Source organism: Verticillium alfalfae, genomic scaffold (genome assembly GCF_000150825.1).
Source record: "Verticillium alfalfae VaMs.102 supercont1.2 genomic scaffold, whole genome shotgun sequence".
Lineage (NCBI taxonomy): Eukaryota > Fungi > Ascomycota > Sordariomycetes > Glomerellales > Plectosphaerellaceae > Verticillium > Verticillium alfalfae.
The window spans coordinates 3,276,941-3,294,369 of NW_003315037.1; the positions used below are offsets into that span (position 1 = coordinate 3,276,941).

General features: G+C 56.0%; 8 protein-coding genes across 8 annotated transcripts in view; 2 read left to right on the top strand and 6 right to left on the bottom strand.

The window, feature by feature from the left end:
* Nucleotides 1-29: 29 nt before the first annotated feature.
* Nucleotides 30-917, bottom strand: VDBG_02474 (geranylgeranyl transferase type I beta subunit; the record flags this gene model as incomplete). Its single annotated transcript, XM_003008240.1, has 2 exons — nucleotides 30-145; nucleotides 203-917. 2 exons carry the CDS (start codon nucleotides 915-917, stop codon nucleotides 30-32), a joined length of 831 nt encoding a protein of 276 aa, XP_003008286.1.
* Nucleotides 918-1,891: 974 nt separating this feature from the next.
* Nucleotides 1,892-4,975, bottom strand: VDBG_02475 (ankyrin repeat protein; the record flags this gene model as incomplete). The annotated part of the gene is made up of 2 exons (XM_003008241.1): nucleotides 1,892-4,177; nucleotides 4,262-4,975. The coding sequence occupies 2 exons, from the start codon at nucleotides 4,973-4,975 to the stop codon at nucleotides 1,892-1,894; spliced, it is 3,000 nt and encodes a 999-aa protein (XP_003008287.1).
* A 713-nt stretch (nucleotides 4,976-5,688) lies between these two features.
* On the top strand, nucleotides 5,689-6,591 carry VDBG_02476 (conserved hypothetical protein; the record flags this gene model as incomplete). The annotated part of the gene is made up of 3 exons (XM_003008242.1): nucleotides 5,689-5,826; nucleotides 5,890-6,028; nucleotides 6,090-6,591. 3 exons carry the CDS (start codon nucleotides 5,689-5,691, stop codon nucleotides 6,380-6,382), a joined length of 570 nt encoding a protein of 189 aa, XP_003008288.1.
* Nucleotides 6,592-6,626: 35 nt separating this feature from the next.
* On the bottom strand, nucleotides 6,627-9,873 carry VDBG_02477 (conserved hypothetical protein; the record flags this gene model as incomplete). Its single annotated transcript, XM_003008243.1, has 7 exons — nucleotides 6,627-7,421; nucleotides 7,472-7,590; nucleotides 7,647-8,785; nucleotides 8,844-8,956; nucleotides 9,005-9,262; nucleotides 9,314-9,679; nucleotides 9,739-9,873. The coding sequence occupies 7 exons, from the start codon at nucleotides 9,871-9,873 to the stop codon at nucleotides 6,627-6,629; spliced, it is 2,925 nt and encodes a 974-aa protein (XP_003008289.1).
* Nucleotides 9,874-10,239: 366 nt separating this feature from the next.
* VDBG_02478 (predicted protein) lies at nucleotides 10,240-10,727 on the bottom strand (the record flags this gene model as incomplete). The annotated part of the gene is made up of 3 exons (XM_003008244.1): nucleotides 10,240-10,339; nucleotides 10,397-10,585; nucleotides 10,642-10,727. The coding sequence occupies 3 exons, from the start codon at nucleotides 10,725-10,727 to the stop codon at nucleotides 10,240-10,242; spliced, it is 375 nt and encodes a 124-aa protein (XP_003008290.1).
* A 781-nt stretch (nucleotides 10,728-11,508) lies between these two features.
* Nucleotides 11,509-13,008, top strand: VDBG_02479 (predicted protein; the record flags this gene model as incomplete). Its single annotated transcript, XM_003008245.1, has 1 exon — nucleotides 11,509-13,008. The coding sequence occupies one exon, from the start codon at nucleotides 11,509-11,511 to the stop codon at nucleotides 13,006-13,008; it is 1,500 nt and encodes a 499-aa protein (XP_003008291.1).
* Nucleotides 13,009-13,216: 208 nt separating this feature from the next.
* Nucleotides 13,217-14,688, bottom strand: VDBG_02480 (conserved hypothetical protein; the record flags this gene model as incomplete). Its single annotated transcript, XM_003008246.1, has 2 exons — nucleotides 13,217-14,270; nucleotides 14,327-14,688. The coding sequence occupies 2 exons, from the start codon at nucleotides 14,686-14,688 to the stop codon at nucleotides 13,217-13,219; spliced, it is 1,416 nt and encodes a 471-aa protein (XP_003008292.1).
* Nucleotides 14,689-15,707: 1,019 nt separating this feature from the next.
* The window catches only part of VDBG_02481 (conserved hypothetical protein), a gene marked incomplete at both ends in the record, with an annotated part of 2,033 nt that continues 311 nt past the window's right edge, over nucleotides 15,708-17,429 (bottom strand). The window contains one exon of the mRNA XM_003008247.1: nucleotides 15,708-17,345. Within this exon, the coding sequence (XP_003008293.1) occupies nucleotides 15,708-17,345 (1,638 nt within the window). The remainder of the gene's footprint in view (nucleotides 17,346-17,429) is intronic.

Genomic DNA, 17,429 nt, shown 5'->3' on the forward strand with positions numbered 1-17,429 from the left:
CGCAAACTGCCGGTGCACGAGGAACTTGATCAGGCCCTCCCGGTCAATGACGCCCTTGCGCAACGTCGGTGTCGAACGAATCGCCTGTACTTTCCAGAGCTGTCGAGCATGTATAGTGCGCCAACAGCACAGTAGGCATATCCAGCTGTGCGGTGTGTGTGTCAGTCGAGGGGGTCTCCACAGTCCAGAGCGGCCGTCTCACCATGCGCTTCATGCTGCGAGCTCTCCGCAACCCCGCCATCATACGTCTGGCCTTGCCGAATATGCCCTATCAAGGCGTCGACGTTGATGTCCTCCACCCAGCCGGGCTCACCCTCCTTGACATCGCCTCGCAGGCACCATCGGATCGTGGCGGCCAGGTAACAGAGCCGCATGTCTCGACCGCCCGAAATGGCACCATCCTCCATGAGCACGTCCCCGAAACTTCCATCCTCTCGTTGCAGCCGCCGCAGCCAGCGCAAGATCCCGACACGGTCCACCCCTGCGAACGCTCCTCTGCCTCCTTCCCGTGTACCGTCCTCGACGAGCGCGAGCAGCAGCAGCGCAAAGTAGGTGGCAGCAATGGTCGACACGTCCGGGTGCTTAAACGCAGGCTTGTTCGTCTCGAGGTCGTAGTCCTGGCAGAGCTCCACGGGCAACGTGTGGCTCGGCGCGCCGCTGAACCCGCCGCCGACGTGCTGCTGGCTCAGCACCCACTTGCGGATCTTGGCGCGGTCGGACGGCGTGAGGGCGTGCGGTTCACCCGAGGATGTGGCCGGCGAGAGGATATCAAAGGCGGCGACGATGAAGAAGCCGAGGGCCATGCGGATGCTGTCGTGGCTCGTGTACTGGGTCGGGAGGAAGCTGCGGTAGCAGCGCTGCCAGTAGCGGAGATGGCGCTCCTTATCGAGGGGAGCTTGTTCCGCGGGGTCGGCCATGTTTCGCGTGTTGTACGTGGTCGGACAAGGGCTCGGGCCTGAACTGGGGAGTTGAGGAAGAGAGGTGTAGAGCTACGACGAGTAGGCTACGGTCGGGACGTGCTGCCCTCGTTGGTGCAACAGTTCCAGTGGTCTGCGACGATTCATAATCAGTGAATCGACTCGTGGTGTCGAGACATTTACGACCCCACCTGAGCTTTGCACTCGACAGCCTTGCAAAGCGCGCCACTCGTCACCCAATTGATTATCTATGCTAGGCTGGTAGCTACCTACCTTACTCCGGCTGGTAGAGAAGCTAGAGTAGCCTTGCAAGTGTGGAATTAGAGCTCACGACCGTGCTGTGGGGGTTGATCAGTGGGCCCAGTCCCCACGGGTCTTTGACCTCCTTCGAGAAGATTACATGGAAAACGACCCCTTTCAACACACGCAGCCCAGTCATCTCAACTTGCAGGTAAAGATGTACAACTGACATATCTTCTGGTTTGACAGCTTTGGCATCCTGCTTTGGAAAATGCATCGTATCTATGCGTACTATGAGAGACTTGGAACTCGAGCCATCTTTACCACCCACTGGGGATTCTGCACTCCATACCTACAGATCTAACCACACGCAGTACACGGGTTATCATCACGGGGGGAGAAAGGGCCAAGGTGAATCAAATATGGGACTGCAACCTTCAAACATACTCTCATGGGAGCGCCCTCATGACCAGGCCTCCGACAAGCGTGGCCTCTGCTTAGAGGAAGTTGTAGACGCTTCAACGCAGCAGCCCGTTCCGCGCCAGAGTAGGGTCTCACGCATTGTCGCGTTCCCGTCAGGATGCAACCAAGCATATAGGAACACCCAGGTTCCTGAGAAAAGCTTCCTGATGACCCCAAAAGGAGATAAAACAACTTCGCTGGCGAACTATGCTCTGCATCATCTGACGACACCGAGGGCCTCAGAACGCCACAACGCGCTGTTGCAGTCCTGCTTAACCTCTTCGCGAACTTTTAGGCCCGTTGTGCAGCCAATCCTGGAAAGCCAGTGAAACATGACCACTCTTGTCGACCTCGAGAGGGAATAAGTTGGTTCTGAGCGAAGTGGGATTCGAAATCGCAGCGTCCAGTAGCCTGGCTGTGCGATGTCGATCTGCCGAACGATTCCTGTGGTCGTTGTGCTTCTGAACCGGAACCACATCCGTATGCAGGAGCTTCGATGGCACTTCTTTCTCGTCCGCGCCAAACATGTCAAGTGCTCCCTCAACATCACTGTCGTCGCTTTCGTCTAGCTGGCCCCCAAGAAAATCACTCTGGCTGTGCAAGTGGTCGCGTTCTTCGCCTGGGTGATACAACTGGAAGAGCTCAATGTAGTAGTCCTGTCCCTCCTCGCTATCCGGCACGACTGGCGCTAGATTTGGGAACCAAAATGCCCCGACCCAGGTCTTGAACCCCGGGAACAATGGATGGCAGAGATTCTGGTGGTACTCCATATTAGGAGAGGCCACGCGGCGGCTCTGCATTGTCTGGTGAAAATGGACCGTCCAATATTTTGCCGCATAGTCTAGGAAGACCTCGGTCTTCTTGCTAGCTGACCCTGTTGTTGCGCATCGGCTCGGCCGCCCTAAGCAGTAGATGTATGTGGTGCAGATGCCGAGGAGAAGCCTGTGGGCATCGGCCAGGGAGAATGAGTGCTGAAATGCCAATTGAACCGGCGAGCTTTCAGATGGCATAATGCTGGACAGCGGTGGCGGTGTGTCTGTACCTGAAACAGACGGCCTTCGAGATGATGCCGCAGAGCCTGTATCACTCTCCATTGTGAGCAGAAACTCTCGGGCCGTCTCGTGCACGAGATAGATCCTCTCACGGATTATTCGAATAAAGTGCCCACAAAGCGACTTGATGTGGTTTTCAAAGGGATACGCAAGCTCATACTCAACATCGTCCAGGGTTCTGCTTCCCCTGCGCGGCTTATCAGGCTCAGGCTCGACAGCCAATGCAATACTCAGTTCGTCAACCGTGAGAGGGCGGGTCGCTCCGAGGATGATTTGCAGCATCTTTCTTGCTCGAGGTGATTCCGAACGAAGCTGAAGAAGCTCACGATATATGCGAAAGATATCTTTGTTTCGCAGAAGCTCATCAAGCTCTCGCTGTGATGCACCGGCTTCCACCTTTTGCTCCAACAAGTCAAGAATCAAGGACACCCAAAGGAATGTTCGGTCGGCGCGCTCAACGAGCTCTGCCTGAACAGTTTGTAATAGCTGAAAGGGGAGCCCCTGGTGGATGAGCTCGTCAACCTTGGATCTGATAACTCTATTGATGTCGGCACTGATAGCATCCGTCTCGTCTTCGCCGCGTAAGCGAATCAAAGCGCAATTACCGTCGGACTCTCCGCCGTCCGCTTTGAACCTGTTGGCATTGCTCTGAAATGCTATCTTGAGCTGATTCTCAGGACGGCTGGTCACGAATACTTTGAGCTTGGGTCGTCCCGGCTTTGATCGTCGTTTGTTTATATCGCCAGGATCGGCCTCTGCTTTCTCGCCTGATGTTGCCTCAGCCGACTCGACTTTCGAAAAGGACGCCGTGACCTGCCGCATTAGTCGACCTCGTAATTCAATCTCACACTCGTCCAGGCCGTCAAGAATGCAGATGGTATTTTTGGCAGCTTTCTGGCGGGTAGCGTATACGATAGCTTGCCAAAGGCTGTCTACGTCTTCCAATCCGCCATTGTAGAGTGTCGACATGGCCGAAGCTGCGAGTTCGTTTTGTTGCTTGCAGAGCTGGTACAAGAGAGTTTTGATTCCTGTAACCGCACTCAACTGCTCCAAACTATCGGATTTGAAAAAGAAGTAGCAGACATTGATGTTCGCGAGATCTGCAGATGCCTGCAGCTGGTTGACAAGGAACGAAGCTAACACTGATTTTCCACAGCCAGGGTCGGCAGAGACCCAAAGGAGCCCCGGGTCTGGGCTCTCAATCCAGGACAGGTATTTAGGATGGTCGAAAATCCAGGTACATGTACCCTGAACGGGTGGCGCATTCCGACTTTTGTGGCCGGCGTAGTCAGAAACGTTGATAGTTTGCAGGAATGACTCAATCTCGTATTTAGATAGCGTCTTACTGGCGGTGGCCGAGTCAGCCATAGATCTCAGTGTTGACTTGACCGGGGCGAATTGTGCGGCATCAAGGTCGGCAAAGTGGCATATCGTCCGGTGATCGCGCTCCAGAGCAATTCTGGTCTCACCGATGATGTTCAAAATGGCCGATTCGGGCTCGACGACCTATAGGCTTGTCGTCAGCGCACCCGCATCCTATTTGTTCAGACTGCGGATCCGGAGAATATCTGTTGCTGTGACACTACTCACAAGACAGTTCAGAAAGTCCATTTTCCGGGTCTCGTAAAACGATGCTGTTTTCAACTTGGCACCACATGAGTCGACAAACGAGGTGGAGATGTGCTGCAGCAACCTCGAAGTCGGTTCCAGGTCTTTTGCCAGGCGGGCATTGGTACTCGTGCTGAAAGAGACAGCGCGAAGGGCATTCGCAGTGACGGACGCCCACGTTGCTAAATTCGAGCCGCGATGTGGAGTGCCAAAGAACATGACACCGTGAAAGCGGAACGACAGAGCATCACGGTACCTCTCATTCTCGTGGGCTTTGATTGCAGCCTGCTTGAAGACGAGACCGCCGAGTGAATGGCAGATGAAGATGAGCGGTCGGTCTTGTTCCTCTATGGATTCTCTCTCGGCCATGAGACTCTCCAAAAGTTGCTGCGAAAAGGCATGAATGTCCGCGGTAGATTTGCTGAATTGGACCTGAGAATTGTACCAGAATGACATGACACGGGCTGACGGGAGAAACTTGGGAACAAGATCTTTTAGCCAATTGACGCCCGTATTCGGATCAGTCCAAGTCTTCAAGAAGTGCCCGTTCAGGCCATGGATGGCAACAACGTCGATGAGTTCGGGCGACTTGCTGTCCTTGGGGACCAGAGTGTGTAAGCCATAATCTGTCGATGACTTATCTTTATCCTTGCCGCGATCATTTCGCATCGCTTTGGAGAGTGCACCCCAATCCATGTCGTGTGCATTACCTGGATCTTGCGGGCGATTTGCGCGCCCTGAGATCCAGCCTGTTGTTGATGCACTGGAAACACACGCATCGTCGAGTCCCTCACGATGTGATTTCGACCTACCTGCTGAGATGCGGGGTTGACGGACAAGCTGAGTAATTTTCGATGTATGGCAAGGTATTGCAGATGATTGGGTGCTGGGGCGCTTGATATGCACAATAATAGGAAATAGGACAAGCGACCAGCTGCACCTTTGGCTTGGGTTGATGTGTTAACAGGCCAACGCTTGTCGATATCAGGACATCGTCGTCGCTTGAGTAATTGGGAGCCATGAGGTCTCGCTCTCCAGCCGCACAAGGAGTGCCATGATGCCAAGATATTTTCTGATTGCCTAGTTTCCATTAGGAGCAACTCTCCATGGAAGAGTGTCGATTTACATGTATCCGTACGGAAACAGGCCAGACGTGGATTGGGGTTCTGGTGAGGTTGTGACGTACTATATCATCAGTTCCTCTCGTGCCATCACCCAAAGGAACGGTGTGGCTCAGAGGCGTGGCTGTGTGTCAATCGACAGAACGACGCTAATTCAATACCTCCCCTGCTCCACCCTCGAGCCACGACTCCAAGCTTAGCTCCTCGATCGCGAAAGCTGTTCCATGCAAGCCGTCGATTCAATCACCAACATACGTCCTATTTGTTACGAAGGTCTAATTTCCCAAGATGGCGCTCATTTCAACCAGGACGATTATCACGTCCCTGTGCTTCTTCCACATCACACTGGGCTTTTACTTCCTCACAAACCCCAGCACCATCGCCGACCAGGGTCTGGTATTCATCCTCGGAGGCTCCATGGGCATGGTAAGCACCCCGATCATACCTCCCTATGATGCCAGATAGAGATCGCTGACGCTGTCTCTGCAGCCCTCCGACCGAAGCTTCGAATCCCGCTCCGCGCCCTTGGCCTTCGTCGCCGCCCTCCTCATCTTTATGGGCATCTCCGATCTGATGACCCTGAGCATGCCTGAGGAGATCAGCCTTCTTTACTACTGGGGCACCCAAGGTCCGTCGCGCGCTGTCCTTTGACTCGTCGTGAGCTCTCCGCTAACCATGTCTGTACACAGCTCCCCTCCGTCTCAGCATCGCCCTCGGCTTCGTCTTCTACACGCTCATTGCCGGCCCTTCCTCGCCGCTCTACCGAGAGGGCTCCATGCGCGATGCGGTCCGATCGCATAACCCACACTACACGCCCTCCGCCTGGGGAGGCGACGGGTGGAAGAACTCGGTCTTCTTCACGTTCATGTTTGTCGAAATGGTCAGCTGGTTCTGGGCATGGGTGACGCTGCGGGAAGAACGCACCGAAGTTGTCAAGAAGAGCTTGAAGCAGAGCAACAGCTCTCTGCGCAACATGGATTGAGATTCGAGACACCACGTACATGAGGAATCGACGTTCGATATGATATTTGCATTTCAGGGAGTTGTTCGGGAGCCACGGTTGGTCCACGCGGGAAAGGGAAAAATTAGGAGGTTGCATTGCGATGATTTCGGCTTTTGGTGGGTGCCATTATGTTCAAAAAAGCCAGCTTTCGGAAAGATCGTCTCGCAATGCCGAGTCTATGAGTTGCTCTTAGATGCACGCCGTCCCTCCTCCTGTTCTTTTTTCATTCCCACTTGACCAATTCCCAGCCCTTGACATTCGTCCGCCAAGAATCGGCTACGATTCTCTTCCAGTCGTCAAAGCCGTCGCCGACCGCTGCCCGAATCTCCTTCGCCAACGAGTCATCCGAAGATTGAGCCGTGGTCCAGGATCCCAATCGACTTTCCAGGTTACCGCTGACCAGTTCTTTCTTCAGCAGCGCGATCCGTGCCTTGCCCTCGGTGAAAGCTTTGGCAGCCGCGCTGTCGAGCGCCTTGGCATGCGCCAGCGTCTCTTTCGGAAGACAGCTCTGGCCAGACTTATCTCGCGCCCTTTCGTTCTCATTGAAGCTGGTAATGTACGACGTCGTGAGCCTGATCGCCGCAGCGGCATCACGGAGGTGGAACAGCCCATGCAGAGAGCTCAGCATCAGCACAGGGTTGATGTCCCGGTCTCCCGAGGGAAGCGACAACGTTGATTCGAGTAAAGTATCCAGTGTGACAGACACGGCAGAAGCGATTTGCGAGAGGACAGACGCGGAGGGGTCGCTCCGGTCTGACGACGTGGCGAGGGGGGCGAGGGTGGTCAGAAGGGAGATGAGTTCGAAGAAGGTATGTTCCTGGGCGGTGAACTTGGCAGTCTCCCGACCTCGGAGGAACTTGGCGGCGGTGTTGCTGAGTTGCTGCAGGCTCTCAGTCACAAAGATGTTATCTACCGCTGTGGCCTGGCTCGGGTTTGCTGGCTTGTATGCCGACGGTGGCTTGTACGAGAGGACCTCGAAGTATTTCTCAGTAACAATGGCAAGGTGCGTGCGTGCGTTCTAGTTCGCGTTAGTAAATGGGAAAGACTTGGCAGAAGGGACGAACGAACCGATGGGCTGGGTCCGATCTGCAGGACTTCGTAAACAGGTTGCGCTGTGCTGACGTGCAGGTTAGGCACAGATCCATAATCGATGACCTCCGTCAGTTGTGTCGCGGGTGTGATCTCGTCTAGTCACACAATTAGCCCTCGGGATGATCATTCACCACAAAGAGTCACCACTCACTGATGTAGTCCTCATCAGAGATAGGAGTGCCCTTATGGCCCAGAGCACGAGTCGCCCGGAGTTCCTCGATGTAACCCATTGCCATGGTGCAACTTATCCGTAGGCGGTCGATAAACACAGGGATCTCAAGGATACTTGAGTAGCTCTCGGATTGGAAGGCGTCAGCTAGACGTCGCGGCATCCTCAACTTCAGGGAAGTGCCGTAGTAAGCCTTGAGACCGTAGGTCATTGCTTGTTGAGGTCTATTCGGTACGGGAAGCACCGCAGCGGGAGAAAGCGTAGAAAGTCGATCGAGGAAATAGGGGCTGAGCGAGTCAATAATCGTCCGCTTGACGTCCATTGTGGCCCATAACTCCTTTGCCCTCGAGATGGTACCCAAAATGAGATGAATGCGAACGAGGAGTAGCGTAACGCGGCTGTGCTTTGGAGTCCTCGTGAGTTGGTATTCCAGTATGAGGGCAGCTTGGAGGACCCGATCACTTTGCGCAACGTGAAGCGGCGAAGGGAGGTGATTGCTGCGGTTAGCTCGTAGACCGCTGAGCTTGATCAGGGCTGTGGCTGTGAGAATAGCAAGCTCTGGAACACAGTCGGGGTCCTGGCCATCGGAGGACCCAATTGAGCCTACAAGGGCGCGATACAGCGAAGCCGCCGATTCAGCAACGCCTTGGAATCTCTCAGAACAGGTCTCCGACTCGCCTTCAACACCGTTGATGACGGACTTCCATCTTGGCTTGGCATCAGCTGCAACCGGAATCTGCACTACCAGATTAGGAGCAGTAAGGATCAGGTACTGAAGCTGATACGCCAGAGTCTTCACAATTGCTGTATGCAAGGGATCTTGTTGTCTCTCTGCCAGATGAGGAACGTATTCGAAGGCGAGGCTCTTCATTTCCTCTGGGTCAAGTTGCTCCACAAACCGTTTGATATCGTCGAAACACGCTGGAGAGGAGCACTGGCTCTCTATGTAGCGTTGTAGCTCTTCTGATCTTGGAAGAAAAGCATCATTGTTTGTAAGATCAGAAGTGCCAAGTTGGAAAGAAGCAGCAACACGGGCCAGGAGGATATTGCGTAGATAAATAGGGCGAACTGTTTCGGAGGCAGAAAATTGATCGAGAAGAGACACAATCTCGGAAATCACCCTGGCAATGCAAGTCAGGATTGATTGCTTGCTTCGAAGACACGGCGTTCGGGACTTACTCTGGTCGAGCCTGTTTGAGCTGCCCAGCAGCAGCGAGGAAGTCTTGCCACACATTCCAGTCGCAGGCAAGGAGTCTGACCCCAGGACCATCGTCAGTTGCTGTCAGGCAATCCTTGCATAGTCGATATACAGTGGACCAGTCTTCTCGCTGTTTGCTCACGCGAAGAGCGCGTAGGAAGAGGTCCTTGCGACCGAGGCGAAGTTGCTGGACTGGTCCGAAGTGAGGGTGGTCCAGGGCGGCCTTCCACTCGGCGTCTGATCCATGAGACTCGAGGATACGGTAGAGAAGGAGAATCTCCTCCTCCGTCTTGATGGACCTATCAGTATCCGTACCGGCAGTCTGGGATGCACGCTGTATTTGCTTGAGGGCCAGCATGCCGTACAATTTCTTCTTGTCGGGAGTGCACTGGTCACTCAGCTGGAAGAGGTCAGAAGGCGCACACAGACAAGGTTAATGGGGAATACACACGCAGAGAAGATAAGTGATGACGACGTTCCAGAAGAAGAATGTCCTGTCATGAGGGAAGGACCGGTCCAGGATGGCAGCAATCTGCTGCGCGCTGACGAGGTCCCAGTGAAGGAGGCAAGACTCGAGACACCTAACGCCGGCATTGCGGTCCTTGGGACTGGCCTTGACGCACCTGACCTTCAAGGGGCCAAGGGTGTGGGGGAATTCGCTCTCATCCTGAAGGCTGCCAATGGCCCATTCGAGCAGGTCCAGGGCGTCGACGTCCTTGATGACAGTGCCGTCCTTGACGAACCTCTGCACAGCAATGAGGCCGGCTGACCTCTCCAGCGGCGAGTCGAGGTTGGACTCGGCGCATATTTTGACAATCTCGTACCGTCAGTCGAGCCGACACAGCCTTCTTGGGTTTCTTGAGAGACAAAACACACCTCATAGTATGGGTCATTGAATGTTCGGAGCCTCTTCTCGGCCAGGCGGATGACGGACGCCCATTGACCCTCGTGAAAGGCGGACTGCAGCTGCAGATCAACGCCGCTCTTGAGCTGGGGGCGGTTCCAGGACATGGTGATGAGTTGGGATGGCGGGGCATCAACTGAGCCCGTTCTCGCATGCACCACACCACGACAAGGTGAGATGGATGGAGGGGCACGAAATTCAATGCAAGACGTACTGTGATTGGTTGCGCATTGAGATGGCAGCTGCAAAAGCGGGTCCAGCCATCACTGAGGATTACTGGTCGTCGACGAAGTCAGAGGTTTCGGGCATTTGGCTGATGAAATTGTTGTAAATTCTTCCCCCGCCCTGTCACTCTTCATGATCATTATTCGCCATGCAATACCTCTCCCATCGCTAGGCTCAATCCACGGCCATGGTTAGTTTACACCTGTTGTTACACCACGCTCGATCCCGGCGGCACCACTCCGAAGCTATCAAGCCGCATTGCTATTCCATTCGTACACGTCTTTCGGCGCGGCTGGCCGTTTAGAAGAAACTGCCCGCCTTTTTTCTCTCCTCCTTGCGCTGGTCCATCTATTTGGTATTAGTGTGGTCCATTTACCGGTTAGGAAAGACGTATTGGACTCATACCCATGCCTGTCGACAGTCTCGCCATGCTCTGCGGCAATGATTAGTTGAACTCTGTAACTGGGGAATCCATGACCACCGTACTGGAAGTATTCGCCACACATCTCCCTGTCGCCGTTGTTGCGGTTCAAGCACTTGATGCTGCGCTTGGCGGCGTCCTGGCACGGGTCCATATATTTGCTCTTGCTCTTGCTGGTCACGGACAGTCAGTGCCATGGTCCCAGGCTTCGGGGTCGCGGTGATCGAACGTTTCAAACTTGGTCTTCGTCTCTTCGGTCCATGGGTTTTTGTTCGCAGCATCGATGGTCTCTGGAGGATTGTCGGTGGAAGGCATTGTGGGCGGGGGATGGAGCGTGCACGCGCGCGTCGGAAGGACTGGATCTCCTTGTTACTTTTGGTGTACAGAAGGGGGTTTGCGAAGCGCTGGATGGCTTGGGTCGTCGGTAATGTCTGTCGCAGTGCCGGATGTCGAGAATCAACATCTCAGCATCTCCGTCACCAAGACCCCAGTCGGAGAGGTCGCAAGTGGAGCCTCCTGACTTCTCCACCAAGGTGGACACTGATAAGATAAAGCTCGACGTCAGACGGAGGGCTCGCTCCCCGCTGTCAGCCTGGCAGGCTGACAACCTTGCTCACTGGCGCGTTTGTCGCGTAAAGTGGCAGGTGCTGCGGTCACCTCTTCCTGCCCATCTGGGCACCTTGCTTGGGGCAATCTTTGAGGAGCGTCGTCCAAACCTCAGGGAGGTTCGACGTCGCCAACGTTCTCGTCACATTGCGTCTATTTATTTCGGATACCATTAATCTCATTGTTCCCTCCCCATCGTAATTCGCCCTCGTCGCAGCCTCTCTGTCCAGATCTGTTTCATGTTTAGCATCCAGCGAAGCCCTTGATGAATTCTTCACCACACGACCGCTCGCCATCAAGAGCTGGACAAACCTCTCGACCGCCAGGCACCCTCGCCGGCGTTTTCGCCCTCCAAGGGTTCGCTGATGGATTGCCGCCCTGGGCAGCACACGAAAACGATGACGCTCGGGCTAAAGTGATACTCGGCCAGCGCAAGTACACTGTGAACCACTCGAGCCTAGAAGAACGCATTTATGTCAACTTGGTCATCATGTTCAGGGCTTTGCTACATTTCAGCGCCATGAACCACGAGATTGCGATTTATCGCGCCGTGGACCGCGCCTGCAGTTTCGCCACGTCCCACGCCCGCCAGATTCGTGATCTCACAAAATTCTACTCTGCCAGGCGCAAGGCCTATCGACGGGAGTCCGACCGCGGGGAGAAGCCGACGCTTCTCGCAGCTCTCACAGACGAGTGGTGTCATCTCTGGTCTCACGCTGTCAATAGGGCACCTCTATACGAGCGGGAACACTTCGCCTTGTTCGACGACAAGATGGCCCAGTGGGCTGACCTCCTTCAAGATGTCGACCTTTTGCTATCTCCCGGGTTCTGGCCCTATTCTGATGACCGCTCTGCACCCCAGCGACCGGAGGAGCAGCAAATCCAGCGCGAAGATGCGAATTCCAATAAAAAACGCCTTCTCTCCTCTGAAGACGAGGCACCTGACAGTGTCAGCAAACGACACTGCGTTGAGTCGGCCAGGGCCACGGACTGCTTGCCTTCACCTAGTGATTCGCGTGGAAGAGGCCACAGCTCGAGAGACCTTACACCTGCTCGCACAGAGAGGCTGTCGAGGATCGATGAAGGGACACCACAAGCCGACCGAGTACAGGCTGATCATGCCGGACAAGACGTCGCCCCAGAGCAGCCTGGGGAGACTGATCACTCTGCATACAAGCGAGATCCACCTGCAGAGATTGACAAGACTCACAGTGGGCTTGACGGTCACTTGACTTCCAAGGATGCCTTGTCAGAGATGGCCGAGTCTCGCGAGGACGGTTTTCAGAGGCTTGAGGCGCCCAGTACTATTGCGCAAGCTATTTCCAAGAATACAGAGCACTCTTTTGCCCTTGAAGGACTTGGAACTCGGCTTCAGGATCAGATCAACGGCCATGGTGCTCGCTTAGACAGACTCGAAGGACGACAAATACACAACGCCATGTCGGAGGAGGATGCAAAGCGGATCGAAACACTCGAACAGCGCAACAAAGATCTTGGGGAACAGCTTGATGACTTGCGTGCGCAAAGCAGTCTGTCAGACGGTCTCGACAGAGATCGGTTCAATGCCCTTCAGGACCAGTTTTCAGCACTCGCGCGGCGCGTGGCGGAATCCGACTCCAGAGCTCAGGCAGAGAGCAATCACATCAAGGAAGCAGAACTAACCAGGCAGACTCAGGCCGAACTCATCGAGACACAGAGCCAGCACATCGCCAAACTGCAACAGCAGATAGAGAGCAACCAGCGCGTGATCGACCTGGAGAAGGAGTTTGAGACCGTTAAGAACCAGTTGACAGAGGTGCAGGCTGCCGTTGAGGGGAAAGATATCTTGGGTCGCTCATTGCGGGATAGACTGGAGCACTCGCTTGGGTTTGCCCGCGCGATCCATGCGAGGGAGGTTTTCAGAACGAGAGAGCAGATGCTGGCGTCTGCCGATGTCGTTGTGCAGCTCGAGCGAGCGTTGCAGTCACTGGAGAGGATGAAAGAGCTGTGATGACACCAGCGACACGAATTTCGCTTTTTATACCCACCTTCAAGGTCGCATGAGCATCCGGTGTTCCTTTTAGGTTTCCTGCGAAGCTTCATGTACAAGAGCAGACAGACAGTTCGAAAATACTGGCATGAAACGCTACAAAGGTCATTAGGAAAATCTATCAGAAGGACCTTGTATGCCTGTCTGTGGCAAGCTGATCCACGTCCGCTCACGTCCTCCCGACGCCCAACGCATCCACGACACTCGAGTCCCTGCGAATGATGATGTTACTGTTCCGCACATAGTCCGCCAGGCGGCTGACCTCGCGACCCCTGTGCCCGTCGCACTCGCGACACCCGCGCCTCGCCATCTCGAGCCCGACGACGCCGTCCATGACGCCGTTGGTGGCCCCGCCGCCAACCGTCGCGCCGAGCCCCGTCCAACTCGTGCGCTTGCCGTCGCGTCCGAACCGGCCGCTTCGCTTCTTTGCACTCGGCATACGACGCCATGGCCGCAAGCTTCGCGCTTCTCGGCCGTGTCGCGGTCGATTGCTCATGACGTAGTCGAAGGATGCTGCTTCTTGCCCGGGCGTCGTGCCGTCCATCGAGGCCGGGGAAGAGCGCGCCCAGGTAGTCGGCGAGATGACCCGGGTGGGCGACGCAAGGCACCACGGTTTCCACCTGGTTGAGGAGGAGAGGGCATGGCCGAAGCGGACATGCGTGGGTGGGCGGCTGGACGTAGATGAAGGAAGAACTGCCGCAGAAGCGGGCCGGTGTGGTCTTTTTGGACGGCGCGCAGGGACACCAGCTGGGGCGAGCGGGTCAGAAGGGGAAAGGCCGAAGTCCTCCGATATGCGGACCCCCGATCTTCGACAATCGGGCTCTCGAATCCGCGGCGTGCTGCCGGCTGGCGAGGCTTTCTTTGTTTCGCCGAGCGGCGTGGCGAACTCGCGGACGGCGGCGCCGAATGTAAAGATTTCAAGCTTGGAGAGCTTCTCCGGCTGGAGGTCGGCGCTGAGCCGCGTGAGGACGGAACTGAGCGGGATGGCGCCTGTTGTGTGGGAGAGGACGGCCACTCGCGTGATGTGGCTATCGAGCAGCGCGGCGCGGAGTTCCATGTACAGAGCCCGCGAGGCGGCCGTCTGCATCGAGGGCATCGCCCGGTGAAGCATGGTCAGAATGATATCAAAGGGAAGACCGTAGGTTGGCGTATGGATACCCGTGATGGGGTGCGTGAAGAGGCGAGCCATCAGAGGCAGCGTGTGATGTGCGAGGTGGTGAGCTCTGGGAACGCTGTCAGCATGCGTTATCATCCGGTACCTCAGCTCATAGTCACATACGTTGTCCCGATGCCACTGACAAAAAACCACCGTTCATCGTGCGTCTCGCTGTCAGTAGCCCAGCTGTCGGACCCGTCGCAGCTGATTATGACGCTGTCCTCGTTCAGCAACCAACTGAGGCCGAACACTACAGTCAACGACATGGCCGCCCACGACGCGAACACGATACCAGGCATGAACAGCCAGATGGGCACCACGGACAGCAGCATCCCGACCTCGATGACGCTCAGGCAAGTCTGCACCACAGCATCCTTCATCTGCGCCCCCGACATCCTCTCCCCGGGTCTTCTGATCAAGCCGCCCCTTAGCGCAGCCCACAGGTCCGGGGCCATGGCCCATAGGTCCTGGAGGTTCTCACGCATGAGATCAACGATGGGCTTTTGTGCGAGTGGCAGCGTCCCGCACGCGCCGTCGATGAGAGCCGGTATGTACGTTACGGGCGGGCATGGCTGTTTGCCCGTGGAAGATGGTAGACGGGGCGAGCTCGGACGGGGCGACTGCAGCGGTGATGCCTGGTAAGATGGCGTGCGGGAGAGCCAGGGCATAGTGGGCGAACGGCTCAGCTCCCGCGTTGGCGTTTTCGCAGAGATGAACGGCATCTCGCTTTGTCTCGTTTCGTTGTTTTGTTCGTCGCTATCGTCGTCTTCATCAACATGCCCAGAGGGAGCAGGGCCAGCTCAGTCGGTGAAAGAAACACCAAGAGATCTGCCAGAGAGAGCTGTGGACAGGGGCATGAGGCATTGCCATGCTTTAACGGACGAGCTGGAAGCTCGACACATTGTTAAGGGGGCCCCCTTGTTGTCCGTCTCCCTCGAATGCCAGACCCGTCCGGGGCGTTGGGAGGTGTTGCCGCGGGGGGAGTGCGCACTCTGTGGGGAAGCAGGCTAGATTGCTCACATTCCACTCGACTCAGCTTGTTGGATGGCCTCATCGATCTGGATAATCCAAGGGCCTGCTTGGCAGCCCTTGGTCTCCCCTGACGAGGCTGAACCTTAAGCCGCGATGAACATGTCAAAGGTGGGTTCCCCTCGATTTCCTATTCTCGTCATTGTTTGTCCCAACCGCTGACCCGATTCGATGTCTCACTGAGACAGATGCGTGCCGACGGGTCCGTGCCGCTAGTGCGCGCAGTAGCATGCCTAGTCGCGACTATGATACGTGCTGGTGTTGATGTCGCGTACACCTGGGAGGCCCGGAAGGCTAGAAACGGAGAGGCAGGTCGCAAGAACAGGAGGGATTGAGAGTACTTGAACAGCATTATGGCAATTTAGGGTCATCAAGCCAACATCTAAACGCGCAAATAGCCCATCCAACGCCAAGAAGGGGGCAACCAAGACATGCCTTACCCTTGCCATACATCCAAATAGAAACAAACGCTACATTATTCAGGTCGAATGTTACCCAGGAGGCCTGGTCTGGACGCCTCCCACGCGAGCTCAATGACCTCGTCATTCTGGCCGGCCTTCTCCGCCCGGTGCACGTAGATTTGCCGCACTCCTCCGTTTTTGAGGTAGTCGGCGTCTTCGAGCTTATACGTCTTCTTCTGCCCCGGCTTCATGGGTTTCCGTAGCGGCCCAATGCTGAAGTCGTAAAAGTCGGGCTGGTTGTTGGACCACGTATCTTCCATTCGGCTGAGGTCGACGTCGTCGAGACCGTCGCGGTAGACGCTGATGGAATAGCCGTTGGTGAGGACCGTGTCGGCGCCCATGCGCCAGCGCTGCAGGAAGCAGTCACCGCAGACGTGCGTGATGGTGGCCATGAGCTCGACGGGGGAGAAGTACCAACTCTTCCAGTGGTGGACACTCAGGGGGCTGGGGCCTCCCTCGTAGAAACCCGTGGCGTCCCTCGCCATGTCCATTTGGTACAGGCCCGGCAGTGGCGTCAGCTTGGTATGCGTGTGTTTGTAAACGCATTCGCGCACGAGCGCGTCGCCCTCGCCCGTCTTGGCCTCGTTGAGGCATGTCTCGAGCAGGGGTTCGAGGTCCCGCGCCAACTTCGCCGACAGGAAAACGCCGCCTCCGCCGAAAGCCATGTAGCCAAAGGTGCGAACAGCTCTAAAGTCCTCTGATAAGGCACCGACGTAGGCCTGCTGCGTGTGATCAATGTCGGAAAGGGCGACGGTGAGCTTGTGGAGAGAGGGGAAGAATGTGTCGTCATCGAGGATAGCAATCCATTCGGTTTCGGGGCCTGAAGCCTTGACGAGGTCGCGGATGATGGTGAAGTGGTTTTGGCCGACGCTGAGCCTTGAGCGAATGGGCTTGACAAAGCTGGCAATGACATCGCGCTCGGCATAGCGAGCGACGAGAGCTTCGAGTTTGGAGCGATTATCGTCATAGTCGGTGACGACGCCGACCAGCTTGGCATGCGACCCTGCAAGCCAAAAGGCGAATGTGTCTATTGACTCTTCGTAGCGCTCGTACGACGTGGCGACGCCGAATACGTATTGGGGGTAGGTGGACTTTGGGTATGGGCGCGGAACGCGCAGTGGTATAGGATCGCATCTTTCGAGCTGGACTGGTGCGCACGAACTGAGATCGATCTTCGTCTTGGTCTTGAGGAGGGGTTCGTCTATTTGCGCAACAGCGTCGCGCTCGAGGGATCGTGTGACAACGGGTTTGATGCACCGCTTCGTGTAGGTGATGGTGTCGGTCAGGTTGAGCTCAAGGTTGCGCAGGTGCCGGAGTGCAGGCACAGGGCAGTCGGGATTTCTGGCTGGCGATGATCCGGCTCTGGACGGGTGCGACGCGAGGCCATCGTCGCCAAGATGGAGACGGGTCTCGAGATTGCTAATGAGGAGGTACACGAATATGGTGACACCAACAGCGGAGGCCAGGCTCCTGACGGTGCGGGTCTGGGGTATTCTGAGCTTCATGTCGGCGGGAGCATGCTGCTGAGTGGCCCTTCTCCTTTGCACTCCAATCCTCTCGGTTTCTCCTCTCTCGGCGTGCCGGACGCCGGGCGCGGTGCAGTTGAGAGGAAAACACTCAGCGTCGAAGGCAGGTCTCGAAGAAGCAAGGTGCTGGTATTGGACGAGAGGTCTGATTGGGGTTCTGATTTGCATCTGACGATGCAATGGCTGGTCCAGATTGTCGAAAAGGGTGGG